The sequence below is a fragment of the Haliotis rufescens genome, unplaced genomic scaffold (genome assembly GCF_023055435.1).
Source record: "Haliotis rufescens isolate VD_foot unplaced genomic scaffold, xgHalRufe1.0.p SCAF_7, whole genome shotgun sequence".
NCBI classification, from domain to species: Eukaryota; Metazoa; Mollusca; class Gastropoda; order Lepetellida; family Haliotidae; genus Haliotis; species Haliotis rufescens.
The window spans coordinates 22490466-22506588 of NW_025964361.1; the positions used below are offsets into that span (position 1 = coordinate 22490466).

The following is a 16123-nucleotide window of genomic DNA, read 5'->3' on the forward strand; positions in this document are numbered from 1 at the left end:
TCAAGAAACAAAGTGGCTTTGATTTTGCTGCTGGTATGGATTTCTTGTCCATGGACATCTCTGTTGATGGAGTGCTGCCATGTAGGTAATCCTGGGCTGAGTTTATGGACACTTTAATATGAGCTTGATGTGCGTCCAAGCAGCTTGATGGCGTAGAGTACAGGACATTAAAGCATCCGACAGTCACTCAATGTGTGTTTAGGGGGTCATAGATTTTGCTTATTGTGTTTTATGTATCAGGGCAGATAATGTTGAGGGTTACTGACTGGTCGACTGGTAAACTGGTTGTGAACACTTTGTCTATGAAGCAACAATGACTATGTAGATAAATTTTAGTCTGTCAAGGTTACACTGTAAAGAGCTTGAGGTGTCGGTTAGAGAGTCTAAGAAGTGTTAAAACATTGCTTATATTGCACCAGCTTTGGATGGCAGAGTGATGGATGTTTTGATAAACATGATTCATTCAGATAATGGTTTTTCACTCACTACTTGCAGAATGAGTTAATAGTGAAGTTAGTCACCTAATGTCATCAATAATGACCATATAAATATAATAATTCATCTATTTATAAAAGTAGTTCAAGCTCTCCTGAAATGGAAACACATGCTTACAACATGATACTAAACTTTTCTTATGATTATCGATTGTCTGATGATGTTGATTATGGATGGAGAGGTCGATTTTCCGGAGACAAACAATGTCTGGCACAGCACATGTCACGGAGTTGCAGATTAATATTTGGTGTCCACATGGAGAAGCTAAGAAATGGCGGACATCGTGATGTTAATGAGGTCTAACAGGCTTACCCTGGCGTCAGAAGGAATCAGCTCAGGAATTGGTGCTGTTTCTATCCTACATCTGTGAATTAACTTGACCTTGAGCTCATCCAGATGCAAAGGAACAGAACCATTACCATGTTGTGAAAGCTGTGAGGTGAAATATGTTGCATCAGAGCTGTTAATTTGGAAATAACGAGCTTGTATAATTACATCAGTGAAAATTCAGTTATGACGGTTATTCAATTGGATTTGTTTGTCAGGGTGTTCTTGATAACTGCAGTTGGAAAAGAAGCGACATGATGATAATTCCTTGTGCAAACCATAACAAATTCAGGATTTCTTTTTTTTTTCTGAAACTTTATTTCTGCAATGGTGTTGTATTCAGTTAGAGACAAGGTACAAAACAGTTCTTTCTGTGAAAATCATTATTTTTCACTTGAAGGGGAAAAAGGCTAAATTTAATAGTTCATGTGCATATCATTCAGTGATTCATTGTTGTAAAAATGAAGCATGATTAAGTATGACAAAGTTGACTTTTGACAAGTGTTCAGAATTAATTGTTTTGGGGGTTTTTTTTGGTGAAATTCAAGCCAGTTCAATTTTTACTGACCAGGTATTAAGACTGAAATGATCATTGTCGGCATGGGTTCTACAGAAATGTACTGGTACCCTAGGCAAAATCAAAATACAGGAAGATACCCGGTAACCATAAATGGCGGACGAGTCCATATTCCGGAACCTGTTAACGAAACCAGTTCAGGTTGTAGTTCGCCTGATTACGACTGCATGCTGGAAAGTGCTGTACGCTTAGAGTACTGTACTACATAACCATGCATGCTCATTTTTTAGATTCCATTCTGGAATACATCATACACCAGTATGACAGTTCCGATTCATTTACGGGAAAGGAGAAATAATGAGAGAAACGTGTACTGCCATGTTGAAGTTTACCATGGTTTGGCATCCAAGATGTGTCATATACGTAAGCGTTCAAGGAACCCGGTGAAGCGCCATGCACAAAGCATCCTGTGGCAGAATGGACTCTGCACTTCTGTATTCTGATTTTGGCTTCTGTTGTACCCGTACATATCTGACCCCTTAAGCAGTAATAAGACATGAACAAGGACCCCAGGGGTCCTTTATTTCCAACACTGAGTTGGTGATAAAATGTAACTAGGTCAAACCTTTTAGCAGATGGGTCTCTCAGAAGGGCCACGGTATCCATGCAATGCTCATCTTGGAGCTATCTATAATGGTACAGGTAGGTGGTCAGGCCTTGTCTTTGTACCCCGATTTCGGCACGTGGGAAGTAGTGCCATCAACCACTGGTTTGCCTGTATACATCTGGGCCTTTATAATGCTGGATATTGCTGCACAAAACATCAAAAGGGATTATGACTTCTTCTTCAAAGCTAAAATAGTTTTCCCGAGACAATTGAGTCCTCATTTTCTCGATCAGAATATGACTATAAAACATTCAGGATGTTGTCATTAGATTTTCATCCCTGCCCCCTCCCATCCCATCTTACATCATGTCATTGTCCCCAAGTGCCCACAGACAAAAGAGATAGCTACATGTATTCTCTCCTTGCAGTACTTGATAAATACAGCATGTGCATAGTCCTACCACGAGCGTCTGCATTCCCATGTTCAAATACAATGTACAGGGGAGACATGTTGAAATCTTGCAGGAATCAACGTTTAACCCTCTCTCCTGGTAAGTATGTTTTGTAAAAGAAGGATGAGAAAGTTAACATGGAAATGACATGCTCCACGGTCTCATTTCCTTGAGGTGTTTCTAAGAGCATTCCAAGGTAACAGGAAGAGAAAAAATGTCAATCAAGTTCAGAACGGGACCATTTCAACCTCATTTCATGTCAATTTATTAACTAAAATAATATACCTCACTATGTTATTTCATGAAAACGTTTTGAATTCTATGGAAGATTTTGTGTATTGCACCAGGAAATCTAAGTCAAGTCATTTTGAATAAGTATGTATTAAATAAACGGAAAGTGACGAAGAAATGTTTGACATGTTCCCTGCAGGTCTGAAGCGAGGAGTCAATGACTCCATTCCTCTTGTGGCAAAGCCCTTGAGAGTTCATGTGTTTAAATTAGACATGCTTAAAGACCACAATCAAGGGATCATCAGTGCAGTGGGGCCAACTTGGAACACATACTGGGTGTACTGACAGATACTGCTCAAGTGGCTGTGGAATTAGGAATTCTGCCTTAACGTTGCATTGTTGGTGATGGGAGTGTGATTGTTCTTCAGTTGTAATGGTGGACACTGATTAAGCGTCTGCTTTCAAGTGGGGTGAATAAGAAGATGATGGAATATTGATGAGTAAGATTGTTTAATGCAGCACAATTCTTGCTATATCAACAGATCCTGTAAATATTTAAGTCCAGACTAGACAAACCAGTGACTGACAGCAGGAGCAGATTCGCATCATCGGGGCATGATGGCATGCAATATCAACCTTATATTAGTTAGCTCTTACAACATCATCCGGTTATTTGAGACCAAGCTCGTCTATTAACCCATTTTCCCTTTCACAGTATCGGTATTTAACAAGTTTAGATTTTCGCGGTATCGGACGGAAACCGGTCATTTAACTCCAAAGCTGAAGCCACACCTCATGGGATGATGAGTGTGTGAATTATGAGTGTTCCACCAAATGAATGTGATTGCGAACTGGGATAATATTTGCCTTGAATTTGACTATAAGTGCCTTGGAAAAGACTAATGAAAAGGCCTTGAATTTGTTGAGGACAAATCTTTACCCACCCTGGGTATTCATCAGAACAGTGTTTCAGACTCTGGCTTGAAACCCTGAATATGGAATCTGGGAATCTGGCTCCCTTCAGAGTCCCGCTGCTGGTGTCAGCTCCTCATTATTCTGGTGGACATCTACAGACAAACTCAAACTTGTCAAACAAGCCAATAATTGAGGCTTGCTGCTATTTTAGGATTGATGGTAATGTAATATGTCTTTTATTAACCAAATTAATGGCCTACCGCTCTCTATTCATACAGTAAGATTTGTTGTCTCTGTGAAGGGATGCCAAGCCAGACATTGATATTTATAGCTGAAGAATCATAGAACATCTGATAAAAAAAAATTATTTTTCTAATTTTCTGTTTGTGTGTCTCCACTCCTTTTGAAGAATCTTATGAATTTTGTACCTTTCATCAATCGGGTAAATTTGAAGAAACAATTTTCATTTATATTTTTTGAAAGCCAGGTCAACTGTATGATGCATTACCTTATGGTGATTCGGGTTAAAATTGGTTGGCAGTTACGTATGCTTGTTGTCGGCGACTTGGTTGATCATCATGTCAATGTGTCTTGACAGTGTGTTCTTAAAGTTGACAAAAAAAAGAAGGGCTGTTTGGGCCCACCAGTAACTAACTTCCCATTTCAGTCATCAGTAGGAATAAAGCCAACCACTTCTCTTTGGAGAAAATGGTCTGTCCAGGACAAAGTTTTGCCAGTCATGACATTGTGGCATGCTGATCTGCCTTTAACTGACCCATCACAATATTCACCAGGGTTTTTCTTTGTGTCAGTAAAATACTCAATTGTGTCTTAAAAGGCTTGACACAAACACTATGTTGTTGATTTTATGACATGCAGATAGCAACCTTTGCCCATGTTGGCGTAAGCCAATAGTAACAAGCGCCAATCAGACAGCCTGTTTTACGTGTCAGGTACTGCCAAAAAGCTCCTTACAGGATTATTTCAGTCAGTGTGCTTAAGATGACAGTGTAATGAAGATATCACACATTGTGATGGAGCTTGCTTCGTAACACTTCCGTATAAACACTGGTAAGATAAGCAGACTGACAAATGTTAGTGTCATAATATAATCCATGTTTAGGTTGTGATAATTCTTGCATCATTATTGGAAAAGACACTAATGGAATCGGGTGGTCAGCCTCGCTGACTTGGCAACAAACAAACAAGCAAACATTTGAACACAAAATGAACACTAAGTGTGAATCTCTGCTCACTGGTTTGTCTGGTCCAGGCTAATTGTTTGCAGTTTGCCGTCATAAGTATAGCTGGAATATTGCTAAGTGCTCACTCACTAACTCACTCACTCACTCACTCACTCACTCACTCACTCACTCACTCACTCACTCACTCACTCACTCACTCACTCACTCACTCACTCACTCACTCATAGTCGCAGTCATGACAAAATCAATTACCCGTGAAGATCCGGGATAGAATACGTCTTCAGCAACCCATGATTGTCGTAAGAGGCGACTAACAGGATCGTGCGGTCAGGTTTGCTTACTTGGTTGATGCATGTCATCGTGTCCCAATTCCATGGATCGATGCTCGTGATGTCAATCACTGGATTGTCTGGTCCAGACTCGATTATTTCCAGACCACCTTCATATAGCTGGAATTTTGCTGAGTGTGGCGTTAAACAACATACAAGCAAACAAACAAACAAACAAACAAAACCAATATTTGATCAGATAGGACCCTTAGATGGATAAATGTTGTTGATAAAGTCATTCTGAGTTATTTCTCAATCAGGAGAACTATCATATGCCTGGTGTGGGTTTGTTTATGTTTTGGTGTCAGCAGGAAGCAAACACCACGGCTGTAAGCACTGGAAGTGAGGTCAGGACAATGTCAGGGAGCTGGCTTGGTGTACTCTATATATAGCCCTGCTTCACACTGAGGTTGAAGTGGAAAGTATTTTTAGACTACCCACTTAACTCTGTTACATTGCAAAGAAATACTGATCCCAGAACACTTAGAATAAGACACAAGTGTTGAGATGAAGGATGGCAGTTGGAACTACTGCCTATTTCTGAAGCATTCCAGGCTGTATCGTCCCAGTGAAGAATTCGATTTAGATAAACTCCAATTTTAAGAACTCCTCTATGTTTGTGTGTACGGTCTTAGTTACACTGCAGTCACATTCAGGATTGTTGCAGCTTGTCTTGGGGTGTTCTTCTGTACTATATATAATGATGACACTTGTGATTTCATTTTGTTTCAAGTTTCACAGGTACCATATATTGTGTAAAATTCTTGTCTGGTAAATAAGCAGATGTTTGTTTGGTTTTTAGTTCTAAAACAGTTTATATTTTTTGGAGTTGGGGAGGGCAGACATATTTGACAGGCGTCAACTGAGGATCAGGTGGTCACATGACAGACGTCAACTGAGGATCAGTGGGTCACATGACAGGCATCAACTGAGGATCAGTGGGTCACATGACAGACGTCAACTGAGGATCAGTGGGTCATATGACAGGCATCAACTGAGGATCAGTGGGTCACATGACAGACGTCAACTGAGGATCAGTGGGTCACATGACAGGCATCAACTGAGGATCAGTGGGTCACATGACAGACGTCAACTGAGGATCAGTGGGTCACATGACAGGCATCAACTGAGGATCAGTGGGTCACATGACAGGAGTCAACAGAGGATCTGTCGGTCACAATGGCTGCTGGATGATGCCAAGAGATCCCTGAAAGACTGATGCCAGGTCCTTGCAGACCGGTGACTTTTCGGCAGTTGTTACACATTTATATTTGTAATGATGAATCATTGATGCTTTTATGTACATGGCGAAATAAAGTCAGACTTCAGTTTGACTGCCAGTATAAGAGTACACCTACATACATTACATGTGTAATATATTCAAGTGGTGCGATGCTAGACGTACTGTTGAATGGCATATAAATGAAGACATTGCAACTGTTTGTAATTCATACACCTATGTTGTGCACGCCATCCACTGAATTTGAGTGCATGACTGGGTGTTGAATATCTACATTTGCCACTTTGTACCTGACTTGAAGTACAGAGATACCATATTTGCTCTAACAAGTGTCCCAGCTCTTATTCGTTGAGGGGCGGTCGGGTTGTTCCCTGAGTCAGAGATGTATTAAACAGCATGACATTGGTGTTCTCCGGCTGTAAATGATGAGACATATCTACATAATGGTTGATCCCTGAGTCAGAGATGTATTAAACAGCATGACATTGGTGTTCTCCGGCTGTAAATGATGAGACATATCTACATAATGGTTGATCCCTGAGTCAGAGATGTATTAAACAGCAAGACATTGGTGTTCTCCGGCTGTAAATGATGAGACATAACTACATAATGGTTGATCCCTGAGTCAGAGATGTATTAAACAGCAAGACATTGGTGTTCTCCGGCTGTAAATGATGAGACATATCTACATAATGGTTGATCCCTGAGTCAGAGATGTATTAAACAGCAAGATATGGGTGTTCTCTGGCTGTAAATGATGAGACATATCTACATAATGGTTGATCCCTGAGTCAGAGATGTATTAAACAGCAAGACATGGGTGTTCTTCTGCTGTAAATGATGAGACATATCTACATAATGGTTGATCCCTGAGTCAGAGATGTATTAAACAGCAAGACATGGGTGTTCTCCGGCTGTAAATGATGAGACATATCTACATAATGGTTGATCCCTGAGTCAGAGATGTATTAAACAGCAAGACATGGGTGTTCTTCTGCTGTAAGTGATGAGACATATCTACATAATGGTTGATCCCTGAGAGGTGCCATATTTTCTTGAGTATAGTGACACCCAAGTATAATTTAAAATAATAACCCTAACCGTAGCACGTGATCATGAGAACTGCATGTTGACATAGATTCGTCAAACTACAACAAATATGACTTTTAACGATTCAAAGTATGGCATTGATGATATATGTATCCATTCTCTGTCAACTAAAGTTCGTTTCAAGGCGTCAATAGCAGTAATCTGACCGTGGTTGCTGTAAATAATGGCGACCTTATTTGGCATCTCACACGATTTCACCGAAATTAATTTAAACAATATTAAAAGGAATTTTGAATGAAATTAATCAAATAAGTTACAAACTTAAGTCCAGATATACAATGAACACTTTGTATAACCAGACAGTGTAATTACAAAATGATTCTGTGTACTCAAGTACGGATTTGTTGACATGGTATTTCAGGTGTTACGGTAATATCTTTGCATTGAGTTGTGTGATCTTCTGATCGCTTTACACACAATTTCGCCAAAATTAGTTTAAACAATATTAAAAGGAATTTTGAATGAAATTAATGAAATACGTTACAAACATAAGTCCAGATGTACAATAAACACTTTTTATAACCAGACAGTGTAATTACATGATTAATTTGCGTACTTCAGTACGGATTTGTTGACATGGTATTTCCGGTGTTACATGCTCACAGTAATGTCTTTACATTGGGGGGCAAACCCATCAAACCTCATTATGGCATTATGACAACAGACATGACAGCCATCTAACACTTTCTGTGGACCATAGACATGACAGCCATCTAACACTGTCCGTGGACCACAGACATGACAGCCATCTTACACTGTCTGTGGACCACAGACATGACAGCCATCTAACACTGTCTGTGGACCACAGACATGACAGCCATCTAACACTGTCCGCGGACCACAGACCTGACAGCCATCTAACACTGTCCGTGGACCACAGATCTATGCATCAGTAATAACTATTTCCATCAGTGTATATACATAATCAATGCTAATTACATCAACACAGTAGATTTTTCAAGCAGCATCTTGACCTGTGAGTGATGTGTTACTGTGTTACGTAATTATCTTGTAACACTTTGCTATAACTTTTCCTTCACAAAATTGATCATACTTTCTAATTATATGCGAGCACCTGTGGACTCGTGGTAGAGTGTGCGTCCGGAGAGCAGACCAGGGTCCTGCGGCATGGTATCTCAGTGTGCTTGCACTATACAATGTGCATTAGTCTGGACAAGTACAAGCAGCCACACACACGTGCATGCATGTCACTATATAAGTGCAATAATCTTGGACGCAATGTTAAACCCCATTTCACCTCATCTCACCTAGTTATATGCTAGATAGAATTATTTGCAAGTGTTTTCATTATGGGAAATATCAACATTGTTAATCACTTCAACTAAGTTGTTGTTTCCCATATAGACCGACTACTTCGATGATGAGTCTCCTCTTGTCCTCACTGACTTTGTTTCTTATATCAGTATGTGGCATAGCAGATGTTAAAGAGATGCATGTGAGAATGCAGGTGCATAACTGTCAAGGTTGTCTGTGTTTAGGAGATTCATAGAATGTGGCATAGATGTAACCAGTGATGCACTTAGTAACCTGCAAACAATCTGTACTGACTGTTGTCTGTGTTCGAGGTGGCTGAGCAGGGTGGCCCGTTGAGGTGGCTGAGCAGGGTGTGCCTGAGCAGGGTGGCCCGTTGAGGTGGCTGAGCAGGGTGTGCCTGAGCAGGGTGGCCCGTTGAGGTGGCTGAGCAGGGTGTGCCTGAGCAGGGTGGCCCGTTGAGGTGGCTGAGCAGGGTGTGCCTGAGCAGGGTGGCCCGTTGAGGTGGCTGAGCAGGGTGGCCCGTTGAGGTGCCTGAGCAGGGTGGCCCGTTGAGGTGGCTGAGCAGGGTGGCCCGTTAAGGTGTCTGAGCAGGGTGGCCCATTGAGGTGCCTGAGCAGGGTGGCCCGTTAAGGTGGCTGAGCAGGGTGTGCCTGAGCAGGGTGGCCCGTTAAGGTGGCTGAGCAGGGTGGCCCGTTGAGGTGGCTGAGCAGGGTGGCCCGTTGAGGTGCCTGAGCAGGGTGGCCCGTTGAGGTGGCTGAGCAGGGTGGCCCGTTGAGGTGGCTGAGCAGGGTGGCCCGTTGAGGTGGCTGAGCAGGGTGGCTCGTTGAGGTGGCTGAGCAGGGTGGCCCGTTGAGGTGGCTGAGCAGGGTGGCCCGTTGAGGTGGCTGAGCAGGGTGGCTCGTTGAGGTGGCTGAGCAGGGTGGCCCGTTGAGGTGCCTGAGCAGGGTGGCCCGTTGAGGTGGCTGAGCAGGGTGGCCCGTTGAGGTGGCTGAGCAGGGTGGCCCGTTGAGGTGCCTGAGCAGGGTGGCCCGTTGAGGTGGCTGAGCAGGGTGGCCCGTTGAGGTGCCTGAGCAGGGTGGCCCGTTGAGGTGGCTGAGCAGGGTGTGCCTGAGCAGGGTGGCCCGTTGAGGTGGCTGAGCAGGGTGGCCCGTTGAGGTGCCTGAGCAGGGTGGCTCGTTGAGGTGGCTGAGCAGGGTGGCCCGTTGAGGTGGCTGAGCAGGGTGGCCCGTTGAGGTGGCTGAGCAGGGTGGCCCGTTGAGGTGGCTGAGCAGGGTGGCCCGTTGAGGTGGCTGAGCAGGGTGGCCCGTTGAGGTGCCTGAGCAGGGTGGCCCGTTGAGGTGCCTGAGCAGGGTGGCCCGTTGAGGTGGCCCATTGAGTTGAACGATCTACCTTAAATTACCAATACTCCTGATTGCTCTACTTAGTGTTCAGATATACAGGAGCAGCACATGACATACCGGTACATTTAAAGCAATATTCACTGCCCCCTCAGTTCAGTCATATGGATAATGGCTCTGTTAGATCTATACACATGATGTGGTCCCATGGTACAAAATATCAAAGTAAATATACAACTCAATAGAAATTAAAATACATCCGATTCATTCATGTGACTACAGTTAAGCTGTCATGTCTTCTGGATAATTAGATGCACCTCATGTGGTCCCATAGTATAAATCTGAAAGTACTACTCCAGAGGTAGAAACTAACAGTTTTAGTCCACAAGTCCTTATAATGATAACATATAACAAAACCAATAAAATGGCAAATTTCTACTAGTCCTTATCAGTTGGGCAGTTTGGCAAGGACTTCATGGCCAGTGCCAATTTCTAATAGATTTAGTTATTAAACACCCAATTTATTCATGTGACTATAGTTAATCTGTCATATGAAAGAATCAGGTGTTCTTTAAGTTTTGTTTGAGTAGTATATTTGCACTCATGTCATTTATTCCATGTATAACTTGCACATGCAAGCCAACAGCCTACTCCGGCTCTCGGGTTTTTCTTCAACAGCATATGTTTACCCCTCATGCAATCTGTATGTACACAGATATAATTACTTGCACACACCTGTTCTATGATGTAAGGACTTTGTCTTAACCAGATTGTCGCTAGGTAGAGGTAGTGAGATCTCGTTCAATTGCATTTTGGATTCAGACATAGATGTCTGATAGCCATCTGTATGCAGTGATAGTGTGTCTGCTGGTTTTCAGATCAGGATGCAGATCCCCATGTCCAGGATGACGACAGTGTCCATCTGGGATTGTTTACTGATCGCCGGGGAACATACAGATGTCTCAACAGAGAAGGTGAGTTATATAACCTGTCACTAAGTCAGGTATTGTTCTCTTCGTTATTTCTCAACTGACTCTTTTTTACAGTAACAGATGTCTGTTGTCTGAGAAGCTTTGACTAATAGTATGTCCATATTGAAGTATCAAAATGTGACAATTTTGGCGCTGAGGGACAGGTCATTTACTATGGGCAGGGGGTGTTCGTAAAAAATGTTACATGTTTGTGAGGTAGGGGTTGGGGTGGAGGTGGTGGCATAAACAAATGTTACATAGATAGAGGTTGATCAGATAAGACTGAACATGGTGTATGATGATGTGTTAAGCGTCTCAAGGACATGACCTGGTCATAAATCTGTTAGCCACACCCACCCAGCCTGTTCCAAACACCTGGAGAACAAGTTGAAGGACTTGAGTTGTACGTCACACACATTGACCACCTTCAGTAACTCCCCTTAAGTTCATCATGTGACTTTGCAGTTGTCAAATTTCAGTCATTGGGAGCTCTTTCTCCGAGATGTATAAAACTGATTGTATTTCTTCACAGTAAATATGGCTTATTATGTTAACATGTTTTAATCAATTAGTATAGATTATTCCAAATCAAGTGATGTCGAGATCAGCTGCACAAATAAACATTGCAGTCTCTCTCTCTATATATATATATATGCGTGGGTATTATGCAATTGACTTGATCTATACAGGCTGTTATCTGACTCAAGGTACCTGTTGATTTGTAGTGATCTAGTGGTGGGTGATACGTCTTCCCTGCAGATTACATGGATTAATGTGTCACTGCTGATGTGAGCTCATTCAGCTTTATGAATTACTTTCATGATTTATGAGACTGAAGGCTAATGTGCTGTAAGTTCAGTTGTATTCAGAACAGATGTGAAGTCTGAAGATTCTGTGCTGTTGCCTACAGATCGAGAAAGTAGTGTCAATTCATTTTGCCAACGCCCAACCCCACCTCGGACAATTTTGTCGTGGTTGTGGCTGCTGTGGCACGACCACAGTGGTGTGGGTGTGTTTGGGGTAACCCCACAGCAGGAAAGTTGAGAAACATAAGACTTTTTAAGACTTTTTTACCATGGGCTGCTGAGAATATCGGCAATTCGATTGTGAAATGGGACGCGGAAAGAAAGCATCAATTTGTTTCATTTCATTTAACAAGATAGACTATTTAACTTTTAACAGGGCATTTGTCACCATTAAATTTTCTTTGGTACATTCATGGCTGTTGTTGCTTTTCACAATGATGCATGTGTTTTATCATACTTACTGTAAGGAACTATTTCAGCAATCAGTAATTGATGTGGATGTGCCGTCTTCATTGAAAGAACAATATTACAAAGGACATGTTAGATTACGGCAGTGGGTAATTTGAAGACCCATATGGGTACAATGTGTCTAGCCCATTTCTGGTGTCCCCAGCCGTCTTATTGCTGGAATATTTCCAAAATCGGTGTAACTTGAACCATACTCACTCAGAAATATGATCAAAATTGTGACAATGCAATGGTTCATTAAAATGAACTGACATCAGACAAATATGACTTCCTTGCCAGTTACATGTGTATAGGGCTGCAAATACAAAAGATGATGTAGGTACTACTTTCTTTCTCATCAAAATACCATCACTGCTTCTTTACATGTATTTACAGATCTGAACATAGCACCTTTATAAAACATACTAAAATACCAAACATCCTAGGACTATCATGGACAGTCATTTACCATATACATGCTAAAAGCTTCACAAAAAATAGTCAAGTTATTGCCTGTCCTGGAGAATCACTCATTCACTACATCTCTCACGCATCATAGAAAATAGTATCATATCAATTTAACTTACACCTATTTGTATAATCTTATCTAAGAAAAGGTATATTTATGTACATGTTTATGCATTTAGTTGTAAACATACCTTGAAAGTAAAGAGTTTTCATAATGTGTCCACTTGCTGTCATCTGACTTGTCTGTGTCGTGATTGAGGTGCAAGTGAGGGTTAAAAGACAAGGATCAACCACTCAACCAGAACATTTGCCCTGGCGGACACTATTGAGCCAATGGAGTTGTGACTGACCCAAGCATAACTTATTTAAAATCTGAATGATGTTGTGTGACCTCTTCATAAAAATCTTCAAACCCCATACTGAAAATACTTAATGCCAGTATTGATACTAATACTAGCAACACCATATATACATGTACTATATACACAATATACTGGACCCGTGAAGATCCTGGGTAGAATAGGTCTTAAGCAACCCATGCTTGCTGTAAAAGGTGAATATGCATGTCGTTAGAGGCAACTGATAGGATCGGTAGGTCAAGCTCGCTGATTTGGTTGATGCATGGCATCATGTCCCATGGCGTGGATGGATGCTCATGATATCAATCACTGGATTGTCTGGTCCAGACTCGATTATTTACAGACCGCCGTCATATACCTGAAATATTGCTGAGTGTGGCATTAAACAACAACCAACCAACCTATATACTGATAACTAGATGCTAGTCGTGATACTTATACTAGCAATTGTCAACACTATCATATGCATGTACTATATACTCTATATACTAACAACCAAATATGCTTACTCTTCTCAAGGTGACACAAACACTTCGGCAGAAAATATTTAAATATGAACTCTGACAGAAACTTTTGTAAAATGGCTGCCTCAGTTAAGCTTTAAATTGTTGGCTATTCGTACAGATGAGCTTCAGTGTCATGGCATTTTATTTCCATTTTTACAGGGTAAACATCTCTCCACTCACTCATCACTCACTCATTCACTCACTCACTCACTCACTCACTCACTCACTCACTCACTCACTCACTCACTCACTCACTCACTCACTGTAGTTCAGTGCTTCAACATTGTGACATATTCCTCACTGTAGTTCAGTGCTTCAACATTGTGACATATTGGCCTCCTTCAAGCCAGGTTTACAGCAGGCAGCATGTAGAGTCATGGAGACTATGAACATAATCTTGATAACACTCCTCAGGTCTGGCAGATAATGACATTGAAGGAGCTCAACTTTCAGTGGGTCAAGGATCTTTCAGGTCATGCAAATATTCTCCCCGTCAGACCCTCTTTGTTAGGTGAAGAATATTACATTGTTGTGAGATTCTTGTTAAAGGTAGGTGCCCTCACCATTTTGGCGCCATAGGCATCCATTTCGTGTCTGTCCTTTTAGTAATGTTCTAAACTATTTGGTAAAGATTTTATAACGATTGCCAACATTGACATAGAGCACTTCTTAAAGAGAGACATCCAGCCGAGACTGTCTGTTTCTAGTCAAATTATATACATTGTAGTTAGAGCAATTTTCTAAGCTGAGGCATCTTGTCTCAGTGTAATTTGGAATTCATTAACTGATTCATAAGCAGACATTCAAAGTGGGTTTTCAAGGAGTAGAATCAAACTTTCTTGGGCAGCTAATTTACCCAAGCTAAGTCTCCCTTTAAGATAAAGTGGAATGATGTATGTCACTTTCAGCCTTCTTTCAATTTCTATCAATTCATGACATGTCAGTTTTAAGTGTGACAGTCTGTAACTTCTCTCACTCATTCAATAAGTCTTACCTCACCTCCCCTATTCAACTTCAGTCTCAGTCTCAAGCTCCTCACCCCATTCGCGGGACCCGTGAAGATCCGGGGCAGAATATGTCTTCAGCAGCCCATGCTTGCCGTAACAGGCGACTATGCTTGTCATCAATCCCGATTGCGTGGATCAGTGCTCATGATATTAATCACTGGATTGTCTGGTCCAGACTTGATTATTTTCAGACCGCTGTCATATAGCTGGAATATTGATGAATGCGGCGTTAAACAACAAACCAACCAACCAACCCCATTCGTGGAGCTCTGTATACTATTGCTGCCACCAGCCAAAGCTCCCCACTATGAGTTGAACTCACAACCGACTGACCGTTATGTTTACTTTTCCCCCTGCTAAGTTATTTTATTTGTTTGTCAATTTGAAATTCGATTTCATTTTAACAGATATGTAATTGGTATAAAAGAATGTAGGGGAGGAGGAGAGGAGCTGTGTGCTTTTCCATTAGTCTGCCATCTTGAAACAATCTGATTAAACAAAAACAAAACGTAAATTCATCTCGGAAATAGAAAACCTTTTCAAAACTATTCCAAAACACACACACACAAACAAACATCAATGTCACTACATATGGAGTTAGAGAGCAAATTTCAAGATTCTTGTAATGGCTGCATTCACACTGATGCCAGCGATGTTACCGGGATGGTAAGAAAGGTGTCACATGCTGGATGTGCCGTCTTCATTGACAGAACAATATTACAAAGGACATGTTAGATTACGGCAGTGGGTAATTTGAAGACCCATATGGGTACAATGTGTCTAGCCCATTTCTGGTGTCCCCAGCCGTCTTATTGCTGGAATATTTCCAAAATCGGTGTAACTTGAACCATACTCACTCAGAAATATGATCAAAATTGTGACAATGCAATGGTTCATTAAAATGAACTGACATCAGACAAATATGACTTCCTTGCCAGTTACATGTGTATAGGGCTGCAAATACAAAAGATGATGTAGGTACTACTTTCTTTCTCATCAAAATACCATCACTGCTTCTTTACATGTATTTACAGATCTGAACAAAGCACCTTTATAAAACATACTAAAATACCAAACATCCTAGTACTATCATGGACAGTCATTTACCATATACACGCTAAAAGCTTCACAAAAAATAGTCAAGTTATTGCCTGTCCTGGAGAATCACTCATTCACTACATCTCTCACGCATCATAGAAAATAGTATCATATCAATTTAACTTACACCTATTTGTATAATCATATCTAAGAAAAGGTATATTTATGTACATGTTTATGCATTTAGTTGTAAACATACCTTGAAAGTAAAGAGTTTTCATAATGTGTCCACTTGCTGTCATCTGACTTGACTGTGTCGTGATTGAGGTGCAAGTGAGGGTTAAAAGACAAGGATCAACCACTCAACCAGAACATTTGCCCTGGCGGACACTATTGAGCCAATGGAGTTGTGACTGACCCAAGCATAACTTATTTAAAATCTGAATGATGTTGTGTGACCTCTTCATTAAAATCTTCAAAC

General features: G+C 41.3%; 1 protein-coding gene across 2 annotated transcripts in view; it reads left to right on the forward strand.

Annotated features, from left to right (window-relative positions):
• LOC124139846 (gem-associated protein 5-like) overlaps nt 1-16123 on the forward strand; it is a 212996-nt gene that overhangs the window by 133700 nt on the left and 63173 nt on the right. For both annotated transcript variants that reach the window (XR_007219116.1, XM_048388307.1), the window contains exon 18: nt 10919-11014. Coding sequence is in view for 1 of the 2 variants with exons in the window: in XM_048388307.1 (XP_048244264.1) it covers nt 10919-11014 (96 nt within the window). In the remaining variant the exon portion in view is untranslated. The remainder of the gene's footprint in view (nt 1-10918; nt 11015-16123) is intronic.